This window comes from Taudactylus pleione, unplaced genomic scaffold, assembly GCF_031769625.1.
Source record: "Taudactylus pleione unplaced genomic scaffold, aTauple2 ptg000016l, whole genome shotgun sequence".
NCBI classification, from domain to species: Eukaryota; Metazoa; Chordata; class Amphibia; order Anura; family Myobatrachidae; genus Taudactylus; species Taudactylus pleione.
This window is the reverse complement of record NW_028284418.1, coordinates 47795363-47815749: the sequence shown is the minus strand read 5'-3', so window position 1 is coordinate 47815749 and position 20387 is coordinate 47795363. Positions and strand designations below refer to the sequence as shown.

Below are 20387 nucleotides of genomic sequence, written 5' to 3'. Positions count from 1 at the left end.
GATACTGACAATGATACTATTTTAATATATTTAATTAGACAATTTAATCACAGTGCTAAGTCAATATAAAATAAATATATATAAAATAATCAATAAAAAATGTATCTAATGGTCTGTATGCAGGAGTCACCTCCCCTAAAAGAGAAATATTCTGTACATACAAAGCTAAATGAGTTAAGAGAGTATCACAATATGTGTGAAATACAGGGTGCCCTGTCCAGAGAAAAAAATGTTCCTTAAAGTACACATGTAACATATGTATCCAGCCAGAATGACTGTATACTGACAGGCATAATGCTGCTAGGTGTGTATCTAGCAGCTGCCCATTAGAGAACGGCAAGGAGACCTCACCCCTCTCTCCCCTTACAACTGTCACTGAAACTGCAGGACCAATGAATAAAGTTGCCCCGCCGCCCTCCAACGTGAATAGACACCTCCCACTCACCCCCACCGGAAATCCCATGAATCACCCCCCTAACCCCACCCCTAGATGTGGTCTAATAAATCGAAAACCTCCTGCACTTGCATCCCCAACGGAGCTCCCGAAAGAAGAATATACTGCAGTACAGAAAATGATTAGGGGAGCAATAAAAAAAGAAAAATATGATGGGGCTCCTATATTAAAAAGTGAATTAAAAATGTGGGAACACTTATTAATAATGTGTGTGTGCCCCCATTATTTTTATTATTAACAACTGAGGCACAATTATTAACACTTTTATCAAAGGGGGAAAATATTTGTAGCGCCTACCTTTTGTGGCACTGCAAGTGCCAGGATGCACGTGACCACAGCAGACACCAGGGCCAATTTACAGTTGCGCACAAGTCGGCCACAACTGCATAAGCATTTTGCTTGTATGCAGAACTGTGTACATCTATACCTTGGCCGCACATTGATAAATTTACCACTAATACCCCTTTTCCACTGGCCAAAATAACCGGGTTATTACCAACTCAACCCGGACAGTGGCTCAGTGCAAAAGTCTCCTAGGAAAAACTTGCAGGTCGATTGACCTGGCATTTCTTCCTGGGTCTCAAGCAGGGTTTTATGCGGTAAAACCCTGGTCAGGCTCAGTGGAAAAGGGATCCGTTTACAGCACAGTGATTGGTGCTATTCAGAAGCTGTCACCGGGAAGGGAGAGATTACAGCCTCCTCGTATGGTCTGGACTGTTCCGTTTTCTACCCATATCCCCGCTTCATACGGGGAGGCTTAAATCTCTCCCTGCCCGTCTCCCCGGTGACAGATGTGACATCACACAGCCTCCAGAAAGGACACACACTCCCCCTCTGGGAAAGCCCCCCTCCCCTAGTCACCGGTCCGCTCCGGTCTGTCATTCAGGGGAGAGCTGGAGTTTCTGGCGCTTGGTGATGACATAATCTCCAAGCGCCGTGTGCTGTGTAAATGTCGCCGGCTCGCGCTGCAGTGAGAATGGGGTAAATCCCGGGTCTGACCCGTCTTGGAACCGTGTTCCAAATCCCGGGACAGACCCAGGATTTTGGTGGAAAAGGGTTATTAGACTTGGCCCTTTTCACGCTCTAAAGATCAGAAAAGGGTTGTGTGTGTGTGTGTGTGTGTGTATATGTGTAATTAATATATATATATATATATATATATATATATTTATTGTATATATGCAGTAGTAATGATTTATTAATCAGAAACAAAGTTTCTCAGGGCTACAGATGAAATGTATCAAGTAAAATTTCTTTCCATAACAGTGCAATGACAAGGCAAATGATGTACAGTACCTGGCTGAGATACCACAGCTGCTGTGATGTGGGAAACCCAGTTTACAGGGTTCTTTGGTGCTCCGAACTGAGTCATGGTGAGGAAGAGTTGACACTCTCTTTTTACTACAGTCTTCTGCACAAGAAAAATACAACTTAGTTACCAGCATTCCCCCAATGTACGTGTACATGCCTCCTTCTACAAGATAAAGTACCACATTCACAAACAGGGAAGGGACATCACAGGATTATTGCTTTTGGCAGAGCATTCCTGAGTTGAAGGGACTGCTTGCCCTTGATAAGTGTGGCAGTTTGAGGGTATCTTTTTATAAATGGGAAGGGGGAAATGGGGGAAGCCCTAGTGCTATGGAAGCGTGTGGCATGCCCCTAACATGTCTCCTTCTTTGTGATGGAAAAGCTCCTCAGCTGCCATACAGGATCAATACAGCTATAGAGGTTATAGGGCCTGATTCACTATGGATCGCAATGCTTCGTACGCACACGCAGTTCAACTGCTATAGCACTGCTATCACACTGCAAACTCAGCACTACATAAGGACGCCCACTATACCATACGCACATCCATAATGCTTAGCAGAATTGCAAAACCATCGGTGCAATCGAGTACCATCGGACCCATACACACACTTGCACAAGCCCTGACCTAATGCTGGCCATACACTAGCGCGATTTCGTGCCGATTGCACGATTTTAGACGCCTCTTACGACAGATTGTGTGCAAATCGTGCAGTATTTAGGTAAGAATACCATCCGATGCTCTTATATCGTGTCTTATGATCAGACGTGCAGCCCATATTATCAGTCGTAATCGTATGCAGATCGTGCCGTGTAATTGCGCATGCGATGCATCGTACGTCCGACCGTCGTCATTTGAGTGACATTTTTCTGTACACGCCCAAGCTCCATTTTACAGCAGCATCATGAGCGGAGAGGAGCAGCAGACAAAAAACCAAGGGTAAAAGCCAAGCCCCACTAGTCACGGAGCAAACAGAAGTGTGCAGAGCTAAAATTGCAGCCGTTTTTTATACCTCCCAGTGAAGCCCAGCCCTCTATTTAAATGTAGGCCAAAATCTATAAGATGATCGCATGTTTTTAGTGCGGCACACGGTCGACCGTATCACGACCGGTCATATAGGGGCGAATGATAGTACGTGAGATCGTATGTACATCGTGTGTCAAAAAGCACCAAATAATGCGGCCGGGAGCTTCCGGGGAGTTCAAGGGAAATCGTATGACGAATCACATCTTATGCTGGTCGTACTAGTGTCGGGCCAGCATTACTCAGGAATTGCTTACTCCAGCGCATGCTATGAGGCTTCAGGCTGCACGTGGTATTGCAATGGCTAATTTATGCATGCCCATGCAACGCCATTGAAATGCACTGCCACGTCTGCGTTCGCCCAACCACCCCCCCATCACCACCCACAAACTGCACTTAATCTGCCCTTCTGCTCACGGGAGGTTTCTGTCCTCCCTGAGTTCGCCTTAGGACACCTGCGTTACGGTTTGACAGGTGTACCACCCCAGTCAAACTCCCCACCTGCCACTGTCCCCGGAGCAGATCACAATAGCTAGTTCGCGCATGCGCATTGCAATGCCTACACATGCAACAATCGGCCAATTGCGTGCGTATAAGCAACTGCGTCCCTTGCTGAATCAGGCCCATAGCCAACTTCTAACATGAAATATTTTATATGAAAACATATATATTCCAGTGATAAAACATGTTACTTGTGGGCTGGCTAACACACTTCTATGCAGTCTTGAGCTGTTTGGCCTCCCACTTTACACTCCATTGTGAGTTAGCTTTAGCTTTGTGAAGGATTCACACACCAGCTGATGTAACCAGACAACAGGCGGATTGGTGTCACAGGGGAGAGAGTGTTTAGCTGTTGTTGGATTCATGCATGTAATGGCTGATGGGAGCCACAATCATTACACACAGAGCTATGACATCACTGCAGGATACCCTCACATACAACGCCAGAAAACTGTTACATGGATTTTCTTACCTATTAACAAAAGGTATTTTTAGGTCACAATAATAAAATTACACATTAAAAATATTGTATATAGTGTTTTACAGTATGAGAAGAATGGATCCCAGGGGAGGAGCATTCTACCTTCACTTTAATGTCTCAACACAGCAGAGTGTCAGCTCTAATGGACACTGCTCTTCTACAACCAGAAAAGTGCACCGTTCAAGTGCTGTTGTGAGACTCCAGTCTGAAGGAAGTAAAATGCTGCGTAATTGGGATAGCACAGTATAAAGCCCATATTGAAAACATTGAGGAGAAAGGAGATGTTAGATACTCTCTTTAACAGATTGCATCTAATCAACAACAATACCAGGTAAGTCATTCTTTTTCCAAAAATGATTGTTTGTATTTACGGATATGAAACTATACTTTTTAAAGGCGAAATTGGCAGTTGAGTAGAAAAACCCGATATACTCATACTGTTTAGGTGCCCATACATGGTGCGATATAGCAGCCAATCCGACGAATTGGTACGATATCGCTGCTATATCGTGCCGTGTGTGGGCATGATATCGGCCAGTGCGCAGACCCCGATCGCACAGTGTGTGGGGACCGCCCGATATGTCGGCCGTCGGATCCCACATCGCGTCGCAAGGTGCATATCGCACTGTGTATGGGTGCCATTACTTAGCTGGCATATATACCTAGTCACGGCTTAAGGGTTCTGGGCAGGCCACAATATCAGAGCACCATGTAGTGAAATATATACTGTCAAATGCACACAATTGGATGTTCTAGCACAGAGAGACAGTTTCTGGGTTGCCAATGTAAAACTTGGAATGGTATAACCTAGCACTATAAATGTATCACAGCAATTAATATAGTAAGACATACGAACGACCAGTAAAGCTAAGAGAAATTAATACAATGTACACCTTAAAAAAACAGCTCCTATGTAATGCCTATAGTTACAGTTTCTGTAAGATCTGTATCATTCCTCTGGAAATATAACCGTTATCTGCTGGAGACCCATAGCATTTACAGCCCTCCACTAGCCTGAAGGTCTCAGTGTGCTATTCGGGTTCCTGAATAGACTAGTCTACAATGCTCTGATTAAACCAAAAACTCATTTCCAATTATTTTTTAAAGTGGAGGCTTTGATGCTACAGTGATTTTCATTTTACTGTGGTCACATAATCCTTACCCATCCATAGGTTGCACACATGCTGTGGTGCTGTACCACAAATTGTCTCCTACCCATCAAATTTCACCAATTCTCTCAAAACACACTTATGCTGTCCATACACTAGCACGATTTCGGGCAGATTGCCAATTTTAGACGCGTCATACGATGAATTGTGTCAAAATCGTGTAGTATTTAGGTAGGATACGATCCGATGTGCGCTCCTGCCGCTCTTAAAACGTATCGTATGATCAGATGTGCAGTCTATATTATCTATCGTAATCGTATGCAGATCGTGCCGTGTATTTGTGCATAAGATGCATCGTGCATCCGACCGGCGTAGTTTCAGTTACATTTTGAAGAAGGGTGTGTTCTTTCAATGACCTTCCCTCCTAAACTACAGATGATCGTGTCGTGAGATCGTATGTACATGGTGTGTCAATCGTGAGGCCGGAAAGGCCAGTGAGGTGCCGGGGAGTTCAAGGGATATCGTAAGATGAATCTCATCTTATGCTGGTCGTACTAGTGTATGGCCAGCATTAGGGCACTATTTACTAAGCAGCGGGTTCTAAACCCCGGCGGTTTGGTGGTGGTTTTGCTATTCGCAGATTTACTAAGGCCAAAACCGCTGCAAAACCGCTGTCAAAACAGATTTTAGAAAAGAATAGAACAGGGCTGTCATTTAGAAACTGCCGCTAAACCGCCACCAAATCGTTTAGACCCCGCAGCTTAGTAAATTTTGCCCTTAATCATTAAAGCCTGCAATGACATTTCCTAGCTGCCCTCGTTATGCAATCGAATAATGTCCTGACTCCTGCTGCTCCTCAGGTGTTCTGTTTGTCTCCGGTTTTGTCCCTCTGCCTGTGTTATGATCCCATACTTGCTAAGAAAAGAGATACACCTTCATGTTCCCTGAGCATGCGCACTGGGTATTTATGGAGCTGTCTGTTTTTTTTTTGTACATCCCGGAGCATGCTCAGTCTGTTATCACGGCTTTTAAAAAGGAGTCTTTTGTATCATGCAAATTCATGGTTATGTACTTGCACTGCAAGTTCTGTGCCTGTTGCTGAATTTCCTGAGTACTGGAATCATGACCTTTAGTTTGACCTTGACCTTTGTGGAGCCACTCACATTGGCTTGTGTTTGGGCCCTGCTTTCTCTTTGATTCCCTTGTTTTATCTGGCTCCTCTCCTAGCCAGGACTCTTTGCCAATAACTAGTAATCATTCTACTCCTGACTCACTGACACCATCTATTAGTGTGCAAGCCACCTTTCTCAGTTCTGTATCTGGGTATGCTCATTACGCCAGTCCTGTTTTCTGTCTCTTCAGTTCTGTTACCAGTGCATCCTCAGTACCAGCATTGTCTGTGTATCATTGTTTCTTCCATTCTGTTACTTGCACCAGCCATGCCTGCCATATAACTGGTAGACCAGTCCCATTTCCTGTGACTACAGTCCTGTTACCTGCTCAGCCTGGTTACCTGCATTACTGCCTATCCAGTCCATCCAATGAATGGAATATACAATAACTTTTCTACTTGTGACCATTTGCGGTGCAGGAACCTTTACAAATATATCCTGTAATAAAGTCCTCCAGGACCATCGCCGTTTCTGCCTCTGTTATCCGGTCTTGTAACCTCATTTGTAATATAAATTTTGGTTGTTTCTTACTAGTCTGCTGTTATGACCACTAGATGTAGCTGCTTGATCATTTGCCCTGATCATTAACTGCCTCTTTCTTATTAAATCAGACTGTTGTCCATCATTCACCTGACCCCTTTAAAACCAATACTGCCTGTAATCTTAGTTTTCCAATTGTAATCCCACAGTGTCTCCCTAGGGTAACCACAGTCACACGATCTCAGAATTTGTTTGAAAAAGCATTGGGCTTTCAGGGGCAGTAACTGAGAGGTGAGATGAAGGTAGCTATGCGGCTGCAGGCACATTGCCTGTCTTAGTGGCGTGTTATGGGAGTGTGGCACTGTGAGCTCAGACTCACAATCGCACACATTGGAGGCTATATTCTGATGGACAACCTGCATCTAACATCTGGATGATCCAAATATCGATGGTTGTGTCTAAAGATGCGCCAAGCATGATTGCAGTGTCTGAAGATGCTAGAAGTGGGCATCTCAGTCCTTGCACAATTAGATGCATGGCTGTGCACCAGGGAAAGGCTTACAGCTGCAGTTTGTGAGCAGCAAAACATGCAGATACAGACACTGCTGCGTGCAACAGTATTAGGACCCGGGAAGAAGAAGCAGGTGGGCGTGATGGGGGGCAAGACTGGACTATCTGTGTCATTAAGCCCTGCCCCTTACTGCAAATTGCCACGAATACTGCATAATTAAATAGGGGTGGGGCCAAATGTTGCGATTCTTAAATAATTGCACCATTAAGCTCCGCCCCCTACTTGAGACCTGCCGATCCCCAGGAATATTCTCACCATTCTGCCCACTTCACAAGGAAGTGGGTGGAATGCGGAGAAGCTGCGGGGGGTTACTCAAAAAATTGGAAGCCTTCCACAGTTTCCTGGAGAGTAGGCAAGTGTGCCCACTTTACAGATATGGCGTTAGGGAGATCTATAATGCTGGCAGTTGTAGTGAACCACACTCACAAGTTGTTTGAAAATATGAGATATGGTAAGAACTTACCCTTGTTATCTCTATTTCTACGAAGTCCATAGGGTTCCACAGGATACCTTGGGGGTATAGGTGTGACGTCAGTCGCAGGGCACCAAAGAGTTAAGCTTTCAGCCTCCCAGGATGCACTAGGTCCCCCTCCTATACCCCGCCCCCGGGCCAAGGCACCTCAGTTAGTTACCAAGCCATAGGCCGGAGGAGGAGAAGGAAGAGAGAGAACAAAGATCTGGACACATACAAGAATCACATTCTCACCAGAGGGAGACGGAAAACCGGTGACCAGAGCAAAGCCCATCTGCAGCACAGGTGCGACAGGGCGGGAGTCCTGTGGAACCCTATGGACTTCGTAGAAATAGAGATAACAAGGGTAAGTTCTTACCATATCTCATATTTTCTACTTCAGGGTCCATAGGGTATCCACAGGATACCTTGGGGATGTCCCAAAGCAGTATCCTTTAAGGGTGGGGACGCTCCTGTGCAGAAAGGAGAATCCGCCGCCCGAAGGAAGCATCGAGAGGCGAAGGTGTCAAACCTGTAATACCTCACGAAGGTATGGACAGAAGACCACGTAGCAGCCTTGCAGATCTGAACTGCCGAGGCACCACGTCGAGCTGCCCACGAAGGACCCACAGACCTAGTGGAATGAGCCTTCAGAGAAGGAGGGACCGGTAGGCCTTCATGAAGATAAGCTTCAGAAATAGCCATACGGATCCAGGCTGCCAAAGTTTGCTTTGAAGCAGGCCAACCCTTTTTACGGAAGCCATAGAGGACAAACAAAGCGTCCGACTTCCTAAACGAAGAAGTGCGGTCAACATAAGTCCTTAAGGCCCGCACAACATCCAAAGAGGCCTCACCCACGGAAAAACCCGGTGAGTTAAAGGCCGGAACAACTATTTCCTCGTTAACATGAAACTGGGAAACAACTTTGGGAAGAAACTCGGGCCGAGTGCGGAGCACTGCCCTGTTCCCATAAAAAACCAAGAAAGGGGGTCTACAAGAAAGAGCCCCTAACTCAGAAACACGTCTGGCCGAAGCAATGGCCAGAAGGAAAACAGTCTTAGCTGTTAGCCATTTAAGATCCACTGAGCCCAGTGGTTCAAACGGCGGTCCTTGGAGAGCCCTCAGGACCACAGCCAAATCCCAAGGCGCCACAGGTGGAACAAAGGGCGGCTGAATGCGGAGAACACCCTGCATAAAGGTGCGCACCTCCGGGATTGTAGCAATCCTACGGTGAAACCAGACAGATAGGGCCGAAACCTGTACCTTCAAAGAAGCAAGGCGAAGCCCATGATCTAGTCCCGCTTGCAGGAAGGCGAGAATCCGAGACAGACGAAACTCCCGCGGTGCATAACCTCTCGGTCGACACCACTGGAAGAACGTATGCCACACGCGATGGTATATCCTCGCGGAAGACTGTTTCCGAGCTCGTAACATGGTACGCACCACAGAGCTGGAAAACCCCCGGGACCTCAGCATGGCCGTCTCAACAGCCACGCCGTCAAAGACAGCCGAGTCAGGTCCGGGTGAAGGCAAGGACCCTGAGACAGAAGGTCCGGTCGTAGCGGCAACCGCAGAGGACTGTCCACGGACAGACCCTGAAGGTCTGAGAACCAGTGCCGTCTGGGCCACGCGGGAGCTATCAACAGGAGCGTCCCTCCTTCCTGTTTGAATTTCCGGATTACCCGTGGAAGAAGGGAGACCGGAGGGAACAGGTATGCGGACAGAGCATCCACCAGAGACGCCCCTTCGTCTCTTGTGCGAGACCCGTACACCGGCAACTTGTTGTTGTGCCGGGACGCCATGAGGTCGATTTCTGGAAGACCCCACCTGTCCACCAGTAGTTGAAAAACGTCCGGGTGCAGGGACCATTCCCCCGGATGAACGTCCTGGCGACTTAGAAAGTCCGCCTCCCAATTTAGCACTCCCGGGATGAAGACCGCTGATATGGCCGGAAGATTGCGCTCCGCCCAAACCAGGATCCGAGAGACCTCTACGAGAGCCGCCCGACTGCGAGTTCCTCCTTGCCTGTTTATGTAGGCCACGGTGGTAGCGTTGTCCGACTGGACCTGCACCGGGCGACCCTGGAGAAACCGCTGTGCCTGCTGGAGAGCATTGAAGACCGCACGGAGTTCCAAGATATTTATTGGAAGCTCCGCTTCTGTCGGCGTCCACCTGCCCTGGAACAAGTGTGGACCCGAAACTGCTCCTCAGCCCCGAAGACTGGCGTCCGTTGTCAACAGGACCCAATTTGGAACCCAGAACGGACGTCCCTTGTTGAGGTGGGTCGTCTGTAACCACCACGCAAGGGACAGGCGAACCTCCTGGGTGAGCACAATCGTCTGGGACTTCAAAGACTGAGGCAGCCCATTCCACTTGGACAGGATCAGGTGCTGCAGAGGTCTGGAGTGAAACTGGGCGTATTCCACCATGTCGAACACCGACAACATGGAGCCCAGTAACCTCATCGCCGAGTGTAAGGACACCCGGCGGCTGTGCAGGCAACTGCGCACCCTTGACTGTAAAGCAGAGATCTTGTCCTCCGTCACGAAGATCCTTTGCTGTCCCGAGTCCAATAAGGCTCCAAGATGCAGAATCCTCCGAGACGGGATTAGAGTGGACTTCTGCCAGTTGATTAGCCAGCCGTGCCGTTGCAGCAGTGCAATGGTCAGGTCCAAGTGGCGTAACAGGAGCTCTGGAGATCCTGCCACCAATAACAGGTCGTCCAAATACGGCAACATGCGGACTCCCTGCAGCCGCAGAGAAGCCGCCATCACCTTGGTGAAAACACGTGGTGCTGTTGCCAGGCCAAAAGGTAACGCCCGAAACTGGAAGTGGTCGCTGCGGATTGCAAACCTGAGGAACTGTTGATGGCGCCAAAGAATAGGGACATGCAGGTAAGCGTCCTGTATGTCCAATGACACCAAGTAGTCCCCAGGTTCCAGCGCCAGAATGATGGACCGTAGGGTCTCCATCCGAAACTTCGGGACCCGCAAAGACTTGTTGAGTGCTTTGAGGTTGAGAATCGGACGATATGACCCATTGGGTTTCTGTACCAAAAATAGATTTGAATAGAAACCCTGGCCCCTCTGGGAGAATGGAACAGCCACTATAACTCCAGCCTGGAGCATAGTGTGCAATACCTTCCGCAGCTCCGTAGCCTTGTTCCGGTCTGATGGGAGACCCGTGGTGAAGAAGCGAGCCGGGGGTCTGTGCCGGAAGGAGAGGGCGTATCCGTGGGAAACCACCTCCAGAACCCAAGTGTCTGTCGTAGTGGTCGACCAACACTGGGCGAACTGTAGCAGGCGGCCTCCCACCCTGGGATCCCCCAAAGGGAGGCCCGGACCGTCAGGCCGCAGGCTTGTCACCTGGCTTGGGGGCCGGACGTCTGGTACTCCATGCCTGCTTCCGGGGCTTGACCGATTTCTTAGGGCCAGCCTGTCGAGGAAACGACTGTGGTTTGGGCCTGCCCTGGGCCCTAGATGACCGAAAGGACGATGGTCCCGAACCAGAAGGAGCAGCGGCCGACGGGAGACAAGCAGATTTGGCTGCCGCCAGCGTGGCCACAATCTTATCCAGATCCGGACCGAAGAGAACTTCTCCGGTAAACGGCAACGCTTCCAGACCTTTCTTGGAATCTGCGTCCGCCTTCCAGGATCGCAGCCACAAGGTGCGACGAGCAGCTACCGCTGCTGAAGAAATTCTAGACACCAGAGTACTAATGTCTAGAGCCGCCTCGTTGATGTAGGTGGCCGAATCACGGAGATTGCCAATCAACTCCGCCTGTTCGGCCGGACAGTCGGATTCAAAAGAAGCCTCTAATGAATCCGCCCAGCGCTCCATCGCTCTGGCAACCCAGCAAATGGCCATAGCCGGCCGTGCTGCCCCCCCTGCAAGGGAATAAGCGGACTTCAGGCAGATTTCTACCTTGCGGTCCGTAGCATCCTTAAGGGAGGACATGGATGGCATCGGCAATGTGGCACTACGGACAAGACGGGTCACGTGAGAATCCACCTGTGGAGGGGATTCCCACTTAGCAAAATAATTATCCGCGAACGGATAAGCCACCGCCAGGCGTCTCTGCGGCTGGTATCTTTTGCCAGGTTGTTTCCACGCCTCCTCTAAATGGTCCACCAACTGACCCGAAAGAGGAAAGACTGTGGCATCGCCCTTCACATCTTTGAAAAAGGCATACTTAGATTTAGCCGCTGGGGGAACTTCGTCCTCAATCACCAAGGCTGTGCGGACCGCCCGAATAAGTCCAGGAATATATACTTTGGACTTAGCATCAGCGTCCTTAGTATGGAGAGGTTCCTGATCGTAAGGATCCAGAATCTCCCCATCATCAGACGTCCCTTCGTCATCCTCATAAGGAGCGGACAGAGACGCCACCGGCCTTTTATGAGGCCGCATCACAGACTCCCCTTGCAACACATCCGACAAGTGCTGTACAGAACGCGTCAGGGAGTTAACCCACGCTGGCTCCTGAGAACCCGGGAGCGGGGAAATAGGGAGACTGTGGGGTACCACCAATTGTCGTGGGAACCCCTGCATGGGTGACGACACCACAGACTGCTGGGACAAACCCCTCGGAGTAAACGCGGGCTGCGGAGCTAACTGGCCCACTAAAGCTGTTAACGCCTGAGCGAAACAAGCCCAGGGCGGCTCCTGTACCGGTGCTGTAACCGTAATAGGCCGCGCCATGGACAAACACTGCCGGCAAAGGCCCTCCGCGCTACCCTCCCCCTCCGCTAACGGTACTTTGCACGTGGTACACTGTAGCCGGAGGGGAAAATCACTTTCAGACATGATGGCACCACGTATGTGACCTCTCTCACCAATTAAGTATTAAATAGGCGAGAGACCACCCTGCAGCACCGCACCGCAAGGGCTTTAGCAGAAGAACAGGGACAGTAATAAAGCTGACAGTTTAGAGAAGAAAAGTTACAGGCAGCGCTAGCACAGTAACATACAATGCAGAGAAATAACAATTCCTGCACTAACAGCGCTGATTACTCAACTACACAGACACAGGGCCTGGTAGGACACAGCGCTGCATACACAGACCTGAGCCACAGCGGAGGAGAGGTATGCGGGGGGACCCAGACCACGATGCTTCCGTCCAGCGCTTCCAGCAGCGTTCACCATGCGTTCTGGAGAAGATGGCCGCCGAGGAGCAGAGAGGAGGCTGGCCTGGGGGAGGAGCGCTGCCACAGGACCAGTCGGCAGCATGCAGAGAGGGCTGTGTGCAGCGGGGGAGGCGCCGGCTGTGAGACAGGGAAGGCGCGCTCCCCTGGCATGCTTTTAACCCCTGGGACGCCGCAGCGCTACCGCTCTGCTGCGGTCCGCTGTCCCAGGGGGTAGTGGAAGCGCAGGTTGGTCGCCTGGCTCCACGCTGCAGCCAGTCCCCAGGGAGCCCCCTGCCTGGGGACTTAGGACCATGTGATCAGCGGGGACCCACCGCGGGACCCCGCTGCTTACCTCTGTCCCCCTTGAATCCGGCCATGGTCCGGAGCATCTGGGGTCACCGCTAGCTGTGACCCCAGACGCCCACCAGCATCCCCGGATCAGTACCGGCGTTCTGGTACCGGCGGGGTGTAGGGAAGACAGCATGGACGTCAGGACTGACTGTCCATGCTGTTCATCCAGATGTGCAGCCACAGCTGCATGAAGAAAAAGCTTCAGGGGCTCTTCTAGCCCCCACTCCAACAGGTGCACCCGACTCCGGCCGGGCACCAAACTAAACTGAGGTGCCTTGGCCCGGGGGCGGGGTATAGGAGGGGGACCTAGTGCATCCTGGGAGGCTGAAAGCTTAACTCTTTGGTGCCCTGCGACTGACGTCACACCTATACCCCCAAGGTATCCTGTGGATACCCTATGGACCCTGAAGTAGAAATTGTAACCGAACACTGGTTTTGGTCGGATCGTTTAAAAATATGAGATATGGTAAGAGCTTACCTTTTGTTATCTCTATTTCTACGAAGTCCATAGGGTTCCACAGGATACCTTGGGGTATAGGTGATGACGTCAGGCATCGGGCACCATAGAGTTAAAGCTTTCAGCCTCCCAGGATGCACTAGGGTCCCCCTCATATACTCCGCCCCCGAGCCAAGGCATCTCAGGTACGTACCAAGCCATAGGCCGGAGGAGGAGAAGGAAGAGAGAAAAAAGATCTGGACACACACAAGAATCACATTCTCACCAGACGGAGATGGAAAAACCGGTGACCAGAGCAAAGCCCATCTGCAGCACAGGTGCGACAGGGCGGGAGTCCTGTGGAACCCTATGGACTTCGTAGAAATAGAGATAACAAAGGTAAGTTCTTACCATATCTCATATTTTCTACATCAGGGTCCATAGGGTATCCACAGGATACCTTGGGGATGTCCCAAAGCAGTATCCTTTAAGGGTGGGGACGCTCCTGTGCTGAAAGGAGAATCCGCCGCCCGAAGGAAGCATCCTGAGAGGCAAAGGTGTCAAACGCGTAATACCTCACAGAGGTATGGACCGAGGACCATGTGGCAGCCTTGCAGATCTGGACTGCAAAGGCACCACGTCGAGCAGCTCACGAAGGACCCACAGACCTAGTGGAATGAGCCCTCATAGAGGAAGGAACCGGAAGGCCTTCATGAAGATAAGCTTCAGAAATGGCCATACGAATCCAGCCTGCCAAAGTTTGCTGTGAAGCAGGCCAACCCTTTTTACGGAAGCCATAGAGGACAAACAAGGCGTCCGACTTCCTAAACGAAGAAGTGCGGTCAACATAAATCCTTAAGGCCCGCACAACGTCCAAAGTGGCCTCACCCACTGAAAGATCAGGAGAGTTAAAAGCCGGCACAACGATTTCCTCGTTGATGTGAAAACTGGAAACAACTTTAGGAAGGAAACCAGGACGAGTACGCAGCACCGCCCTGTTCCTATGAAAAATCAGAAAAGGGGGGTCTACATGAGAGAGCCCCTAAGTCAGAAACACGTCTGGCCGAAGCAATGGGCAGAAGGAAAATTGTTTTAGCTGTCAGCCATTTGAGGTCCACTGAGCCCAGTGGTTCAAACGGCGGTCCCTGGAGAGCCCTCAGGACCACAGCTAAATCCCAAGGCGCCACCGGTGGAACAAAAGATGGCTGAATTCTGAGAATACCTTGCATAAAGGTGCGCATATCAGGGATTGCAGCAATCCTACGATGGAACCAGAGGGATAGGGCAGACACCTGCACCTTCAGAGACTCAAGGCGAAGCCCATGGTCCCGCCTGTAGGAAAGCTAACACTCTAGACAGACGGAACTCCCGAGGAGCATAACCTCTAGCCGACACCACTGGAAGAACGTATGCCACACACGATGGTATATCCTTGCAGAGGATGGTTTCCGAGCCCTTAGCATTGTTTGCACGACAGAGCTGGAAAACCCCCTGGACCTTAACATGGCCGTCTCAACAGCCACGCCGTCAAAGACAGCCGAGTCAGGTCCGGGTGAAGACAAGGACCCTGTGACAGGAGGTCCGGGCGTAACGGCAACCGCAGAGGAATGTTCACGGACAGTCCCTGGAAGTCTGAAAACCAGTGCCTCCGGGGCCACGCGGGAGCTATCAACAGAAGCGTCCTTCCTTCCTGTTTGAATTTCCGGATTACCCGTGGAAGAAGGGAAAACTGAGGAAACAGATAAGCAAACCGGAACGTCCACCGGACAGACAGAGCATCCACCAGAGACGCCTTTTCTTCTCTTGTGCGAGACCCGTACACCGGCAACTTGTTGTGCCGTGACGCCATGAGGTCGATCTCTGGAAGACCCCACCTGTCCAACAGAAGTTGAGACGTCCTGGTGCAGAGACCATTCCCCCGGATGAACATCCTGGCGACTGAGAAAGTCCGCCTCCCAGTTTAGGACTCCTGGGATCAATACTGCTATGGCCGGGAGATTGCGCTCCGCCAAAATCAGGATTCGGGACACCTCTACGAGAGCCGCCCGACTTCGAGTTCCTCCTTGCCGATTTATGTAGGCCACGGTGGTAGCGTTGTCCGACTGGACCAGCACTGGGTGACCTTGGAGAACCCGATGTGCCTGCTGGAGAGCATTGAAAACCGCGCGTAGCTCCAAGATGTTTATTGGAAGCTCTGCTTCCGCCCGAGTCCACCTGCCCTGGAACAAGTGTGGACCCGTGACTGCTCCCCAGCCCCAAAGACTGGCGTCCGTTGTCAACCGGACCCAATTCGCCACCCAGAACGGACGACCCTTGTTGAGATGGGTCGTCTGCAACCACCAGGCTAGGGACAGGCGAACCTCTGGAGTGAGCACCATCGTCTGGGATTTTAGACTCTGAGGCAGTCCATTCCATTTGGACTGGATCAATTGCTGCAGAGGTCTGGAGTGAAACTGGACATATTCCACCATGTCGAATACTGACACCATGGAGCCCAGTAACCTCATCGCCGAGTGCAGAGACACACGGCGATTCTGCAGACAACTGCGCACCCTCAACTGCAAGGCAGAGATCTTTTCCCCCGTCACAAAGATCCTTTGCTGTCCGGAGTCCAATAAGGCTCCGAGGTGCAGAATCCTCTGAGACGGGATCAGGGTGGACTTCTGCCGGCCTAGCTGCCCCCCCCCGCAAGGGAATAAATGGACTTTAGGCAGATCTCCACCTTACAGTCTGTAGCATCCTTCAAGGAAGACATGGAGGGCATGGGCAATGTGGCACTACGAACTAGGCGTGTCGCATGAGAATCCACCTGTGGAGGGGATTCCCACTTAGAAAAATAATTATCCACAAACGGATAAGCCACCGCCAAGCGTCTCTGAGGCTGATGCAGTTTGCCAGGCTGTTTCCACGCCTCCTCTAAATGGTCCACTAACTGACCCGAAAGAGGAAACACTGTGGCGTCACCCTTAATATCCTTAAAAAAGGCATATTTAGACTTGGACACCGGAGGATCTTCATCCTCAATCACTAAAGCTGTGCAGACTGCCCAAATAAGTCCAGGAATATACACCTTGGACCTAGCGTCCGATTCTTTAGTACGGAGAGGTTCCTGGTCAGAAAGATCCAGAATCTCCCCATCATCAGACGTCACGTCGTCATCCTCATAAGGAGCGGACAGAGACTCCATCGGCCGCTTATGTGGCCTCAACACAGACTCCCCTTGTAACACGTCCGACAAGTGCTGTACAGAACTTGTCAGTGAATTAACCCACGCAGGCTCCTGAGAGATTTGGGGAGGGGAAATAATGAGACTGTGGGGTACCATCAATTGTCTCGGGAAACCCTGCATGGGTGACGACACTACTGACTGCTGGGACAATCCCATCTGTGAGAACGCAGGCTGCGGAGCTAACTGGCCCACGAGGGTTGTAAGCGCTTTGGCGAAACAAGCCCAGGGCGGCTCCTGTACCAGAGCCGTGACAGTAATTGGCCGCGCCAATAAATAACACTGCCGACATAGCCCCTCTGCGTTACCCTCCCCCTCCGCTATTGGTACCTTGCATGTAGTACACATAAGCTGGAAAGGAAAGTCACTCTCAGACATAATGGTAAGTATGTGACCCCTCTCACTGATACTTGTTAGTACAGTGTGAGACCACCCTGCAATCATCGCACCGCAAGGACTTTATAGAAAAAGATCAGGGACAGTGAAATGGCTGACAGTAGAAAGTGAAAGTAGAGGCAGCAGATGCTAGCAGAAGTCACATACAATGCAAAGAAATCAATTCCTGCACTCTCAGCGCTGATTCTCAACTACGCAGACACAGAGCCTGGTAGGACACAGCGCTGCATACATAGACCTTAAGCCAACGGAGGAGAGGTATGCCGGGGGAACCAGACCGCGATGCCACCGATCTTCAGCGTCCAACAGTGCTCACCATGCTTCCAGGAAAGATGGCCACCGAGGAGCAGAGAGGAGGCCGGCCTGGGGGAGGAGCGCTGCCACAGGGCCAGTCAGCAGAGCAGAGAGGGCTGTGTGCAGCGGGGGAGGCGCCGGCTGTGTTACAGGGAAGGCGCTCTCCCCTGGCATGCATTTAACCCCTGGGACGCTGCAGCGCTACCGCTCAGCCGCAGTCCGCTGTCCCAGGGGGGTAGTGGAAGCGCAGGTTAGGTACCTGGCTCCACGCTGCAGCCAGTCCCCAGGGAGCCCCCTGCCTGGGGACTCTGGACCTTGTGTCAGCAGGGTCCCACTGCGGGACCCCGCTGCTTACCTGCTGCCCCCTTGGATCCGGACATGGTCCCAAACATCTGGGGTCACCGCTAGCTGTGACCCCAGATGCTTACCAGCATCCCCGGATCAGTATCGGCGTTCTGGTACCGGCGGGGGTGTAGGGAAGACAGCATGGACGTCAGTACTGACTGTCCATGCTGTACATCCAGATGAGCAGCCACAGCTACTTTGAAGAAAACTTCAGGGGCTATCCTTAGCCCCCCTCTAACAGGTGCATCCGACTCCGGCCGGGCACCAAACGAAACTGAGATGCCTTGGCTCGGGGGCGGGGTATAGGAGGGGGACCCTAGTACATCCTGGGAGGCTGAAAACTTAACTCTATGGTGCCTGATGCCTGATGTCATCACCTATACCCCAAGGTATCCTGTGGATACCCTATGGACCCTGATGTAGAAAAGTCGTCTAATTGATAGACCCCTTTGATCGTAAATTATGGGATCAATCAAATTAGGTGCAAGTTGGTCTCATGGAATTCGCAGACTTCTCATGAATGCGCGTACTCACAGCGGGGGTTTGCAAATTGTCAGCCAAATGCTATGTGAGAAAAAGTGCAATTTTGTTTGCAGAATCATACAGTAGGCTGCTAGCTGGCATAAGAAAAGTACTGGAAGTATTTAAACTGTGTTAAATGGCTGATTTTGTACATTTAAAAAAAAATGGTTAAAAAGTGAAGGTTTTCCCGTATACTTTCATAGAAGGAAAAAGGATGCTTTTGGGGTCCTTTGAGGTGACTAAAAAAATGTAATACAAAAAATATAAAAAGGTAATTATTATTATTTTTTAAATAAACACTAATTAAATTTTGTGATGCATAAAGAAACCAAATAGTTGATGATGGGTAATTTGAGGCCATTTTTTTTTACACAACAAAAATGATGTAATTATTGGACTAAAAGGGGCCTATCCATTAGAAGATTTTTTTTTTGTTAAAGACCAGAGACCAAAGACTTTTCCTGCCAAAAAAAAAAGTCTTTCATACAAAAGTCTTCACAAACATGATAGACTTTTGTGAACAATTTCTTTATAGACCAAGGACCAAATTTTTAATAAGTGCAGTAAATATTCAATAAAGAAGTCGTTTGCCGACGTTCACCGTTGGTCGTTCACTGCATATCCACTGAACAACTTTCTAAAGTCGTTCAGCAATATACAGAAATTGACCAGCATGTTCGAACGGCAAAAGAGTCTGACAGTTGTTCACAGGAGTGCAAGTCGCAGGACGTTTGTAGCTTATCCATTACACGACTTTTTACACAATCCGATCAAAACCGCCTGGTTTTGGTCGGATTGTTCACAAAGTCGTGTAATGGATAGGCCCCTTCATTAAGCTAATTGGAAATTTCCAATTGCCTAATTACCCCGCTTTTCCACCAAAGTCCCTGGTTTGACACAGGATTTGGAACTAACCTGGAACAGACCCCTTAACCACCTCGGCGCCGATCCAGGTTATTCCCGGATCAGCGCCTTTCACACTACACATGGGTGCAGTGCCAGTGCTTGGAGAAGACATCATCTCCTTGCTCTGTAATGGCTCTCCCCATGCTGTAAACGGACCCAGATTAGACGACCTGGGTTACCAGTTTCCACTGCAGCTCCCCCAAGTCCTTTCCGTATGAAACCCTGCCAGGTACCTGGGAAGGATTCCTGGATGACTGGACCCGAATAGAGCAGTTTCCATTGACAAAAATCCTGTGTTGTTGGGCGTTGTAACATGGAACCGTTTATCAGGAGTACTCCATGCTTCCCCAATAAGTTCTGAGAGCTGCTTGGACTTAGGAAACTCAGCCTTAACCACCTTCTGGCGTTTGAACACCGAAGCCTTAAGTCTAGGTGCTGGCTCGTCATTATCTATGTTCAAGATAGATTTGACTGCCCTAATCAAGGAATAGACATCCACTACTGACGGATGGTCCTCTTCTCCTGAGACAGACTGCTGAGCAGAGCCCTGTGCATCTTCAAACCCTTCCGAAGATGTGTCAGAGGCTACAGGCTGGGCGGACTGATAGGATGACACAGACCACCTCCTGGCTTTAGTCGGTCTGTTTGCTTGAAGCATTTGCTGAAATGCAGCAGACGACGGAGCCATACTCTGACTTGAGTGGGCATAAATATCCATCCAGGAAGGATGCAAAGGGGATATAAACATAGCAGGCTGTAAGTGCTGTGGGTACCCAATAGTGGAAGGCGGCGTGGGTGTAGACCCACAACCTGCGCCATAACCTGAGACAAAAAGGACACCCAGGGTGGCTCTTGTACAGGGGCTGGTAGATTGGAGTGATGAGGTGGTTCCTTATAACAACTACCACACAAACCATCCTGTATGAAATCCTGGTGGGACAAGCCCGCCAAACAGAATTTACATGAAACCAGCAAAGGGGCTTTAGCCTCCTGCTTCTCCTTACCATTATACATAATAAAGGTTACAATGCAATGTGACAGTTTATGCAAAAACCCACACACCTGTAGCAGAGGGTTATGAGGAGAAATAGCAGTGATAGTTATAACTGACAGGCTTTTTCAGAAAAATAAAGGCAGTATAATACACAGCAGAACTAGCATAAGTCACATACAATGCATTAAGCAATATACTTGCAATAGGCTCTTAATCAACTATATCAAAGCACAAAGC

General features: G+C 50.0%; 1 protein-coding gene across 3 annotated transcripts in view; it reads right to left on the bottom strand.

The window, feature by feature from the left end:
• RUFY2 (RUN and FYVE domain containing 2) overlaps positions 1-20387 on the bottom strand; it is an 84979-nt gene that overhangs the window by 62871 nt on the left and 1721 nt on the right. For all 3 annotated transcript variants that reach the window (XM_088476129.1, XM_088476132.1, XM_088476134.1), the window contains exon 2: positions 1751-1865. In XM_088476129.1, the coding sequence (XP_088332255.1) occupies positions 1751-1826 (76 nt within the window). In that variant the 5' untranslated portion in view covers positions 1827-1865. The remainder of the gene's footprint in view (positions 1-1750; positions 1866-20387) is intronic.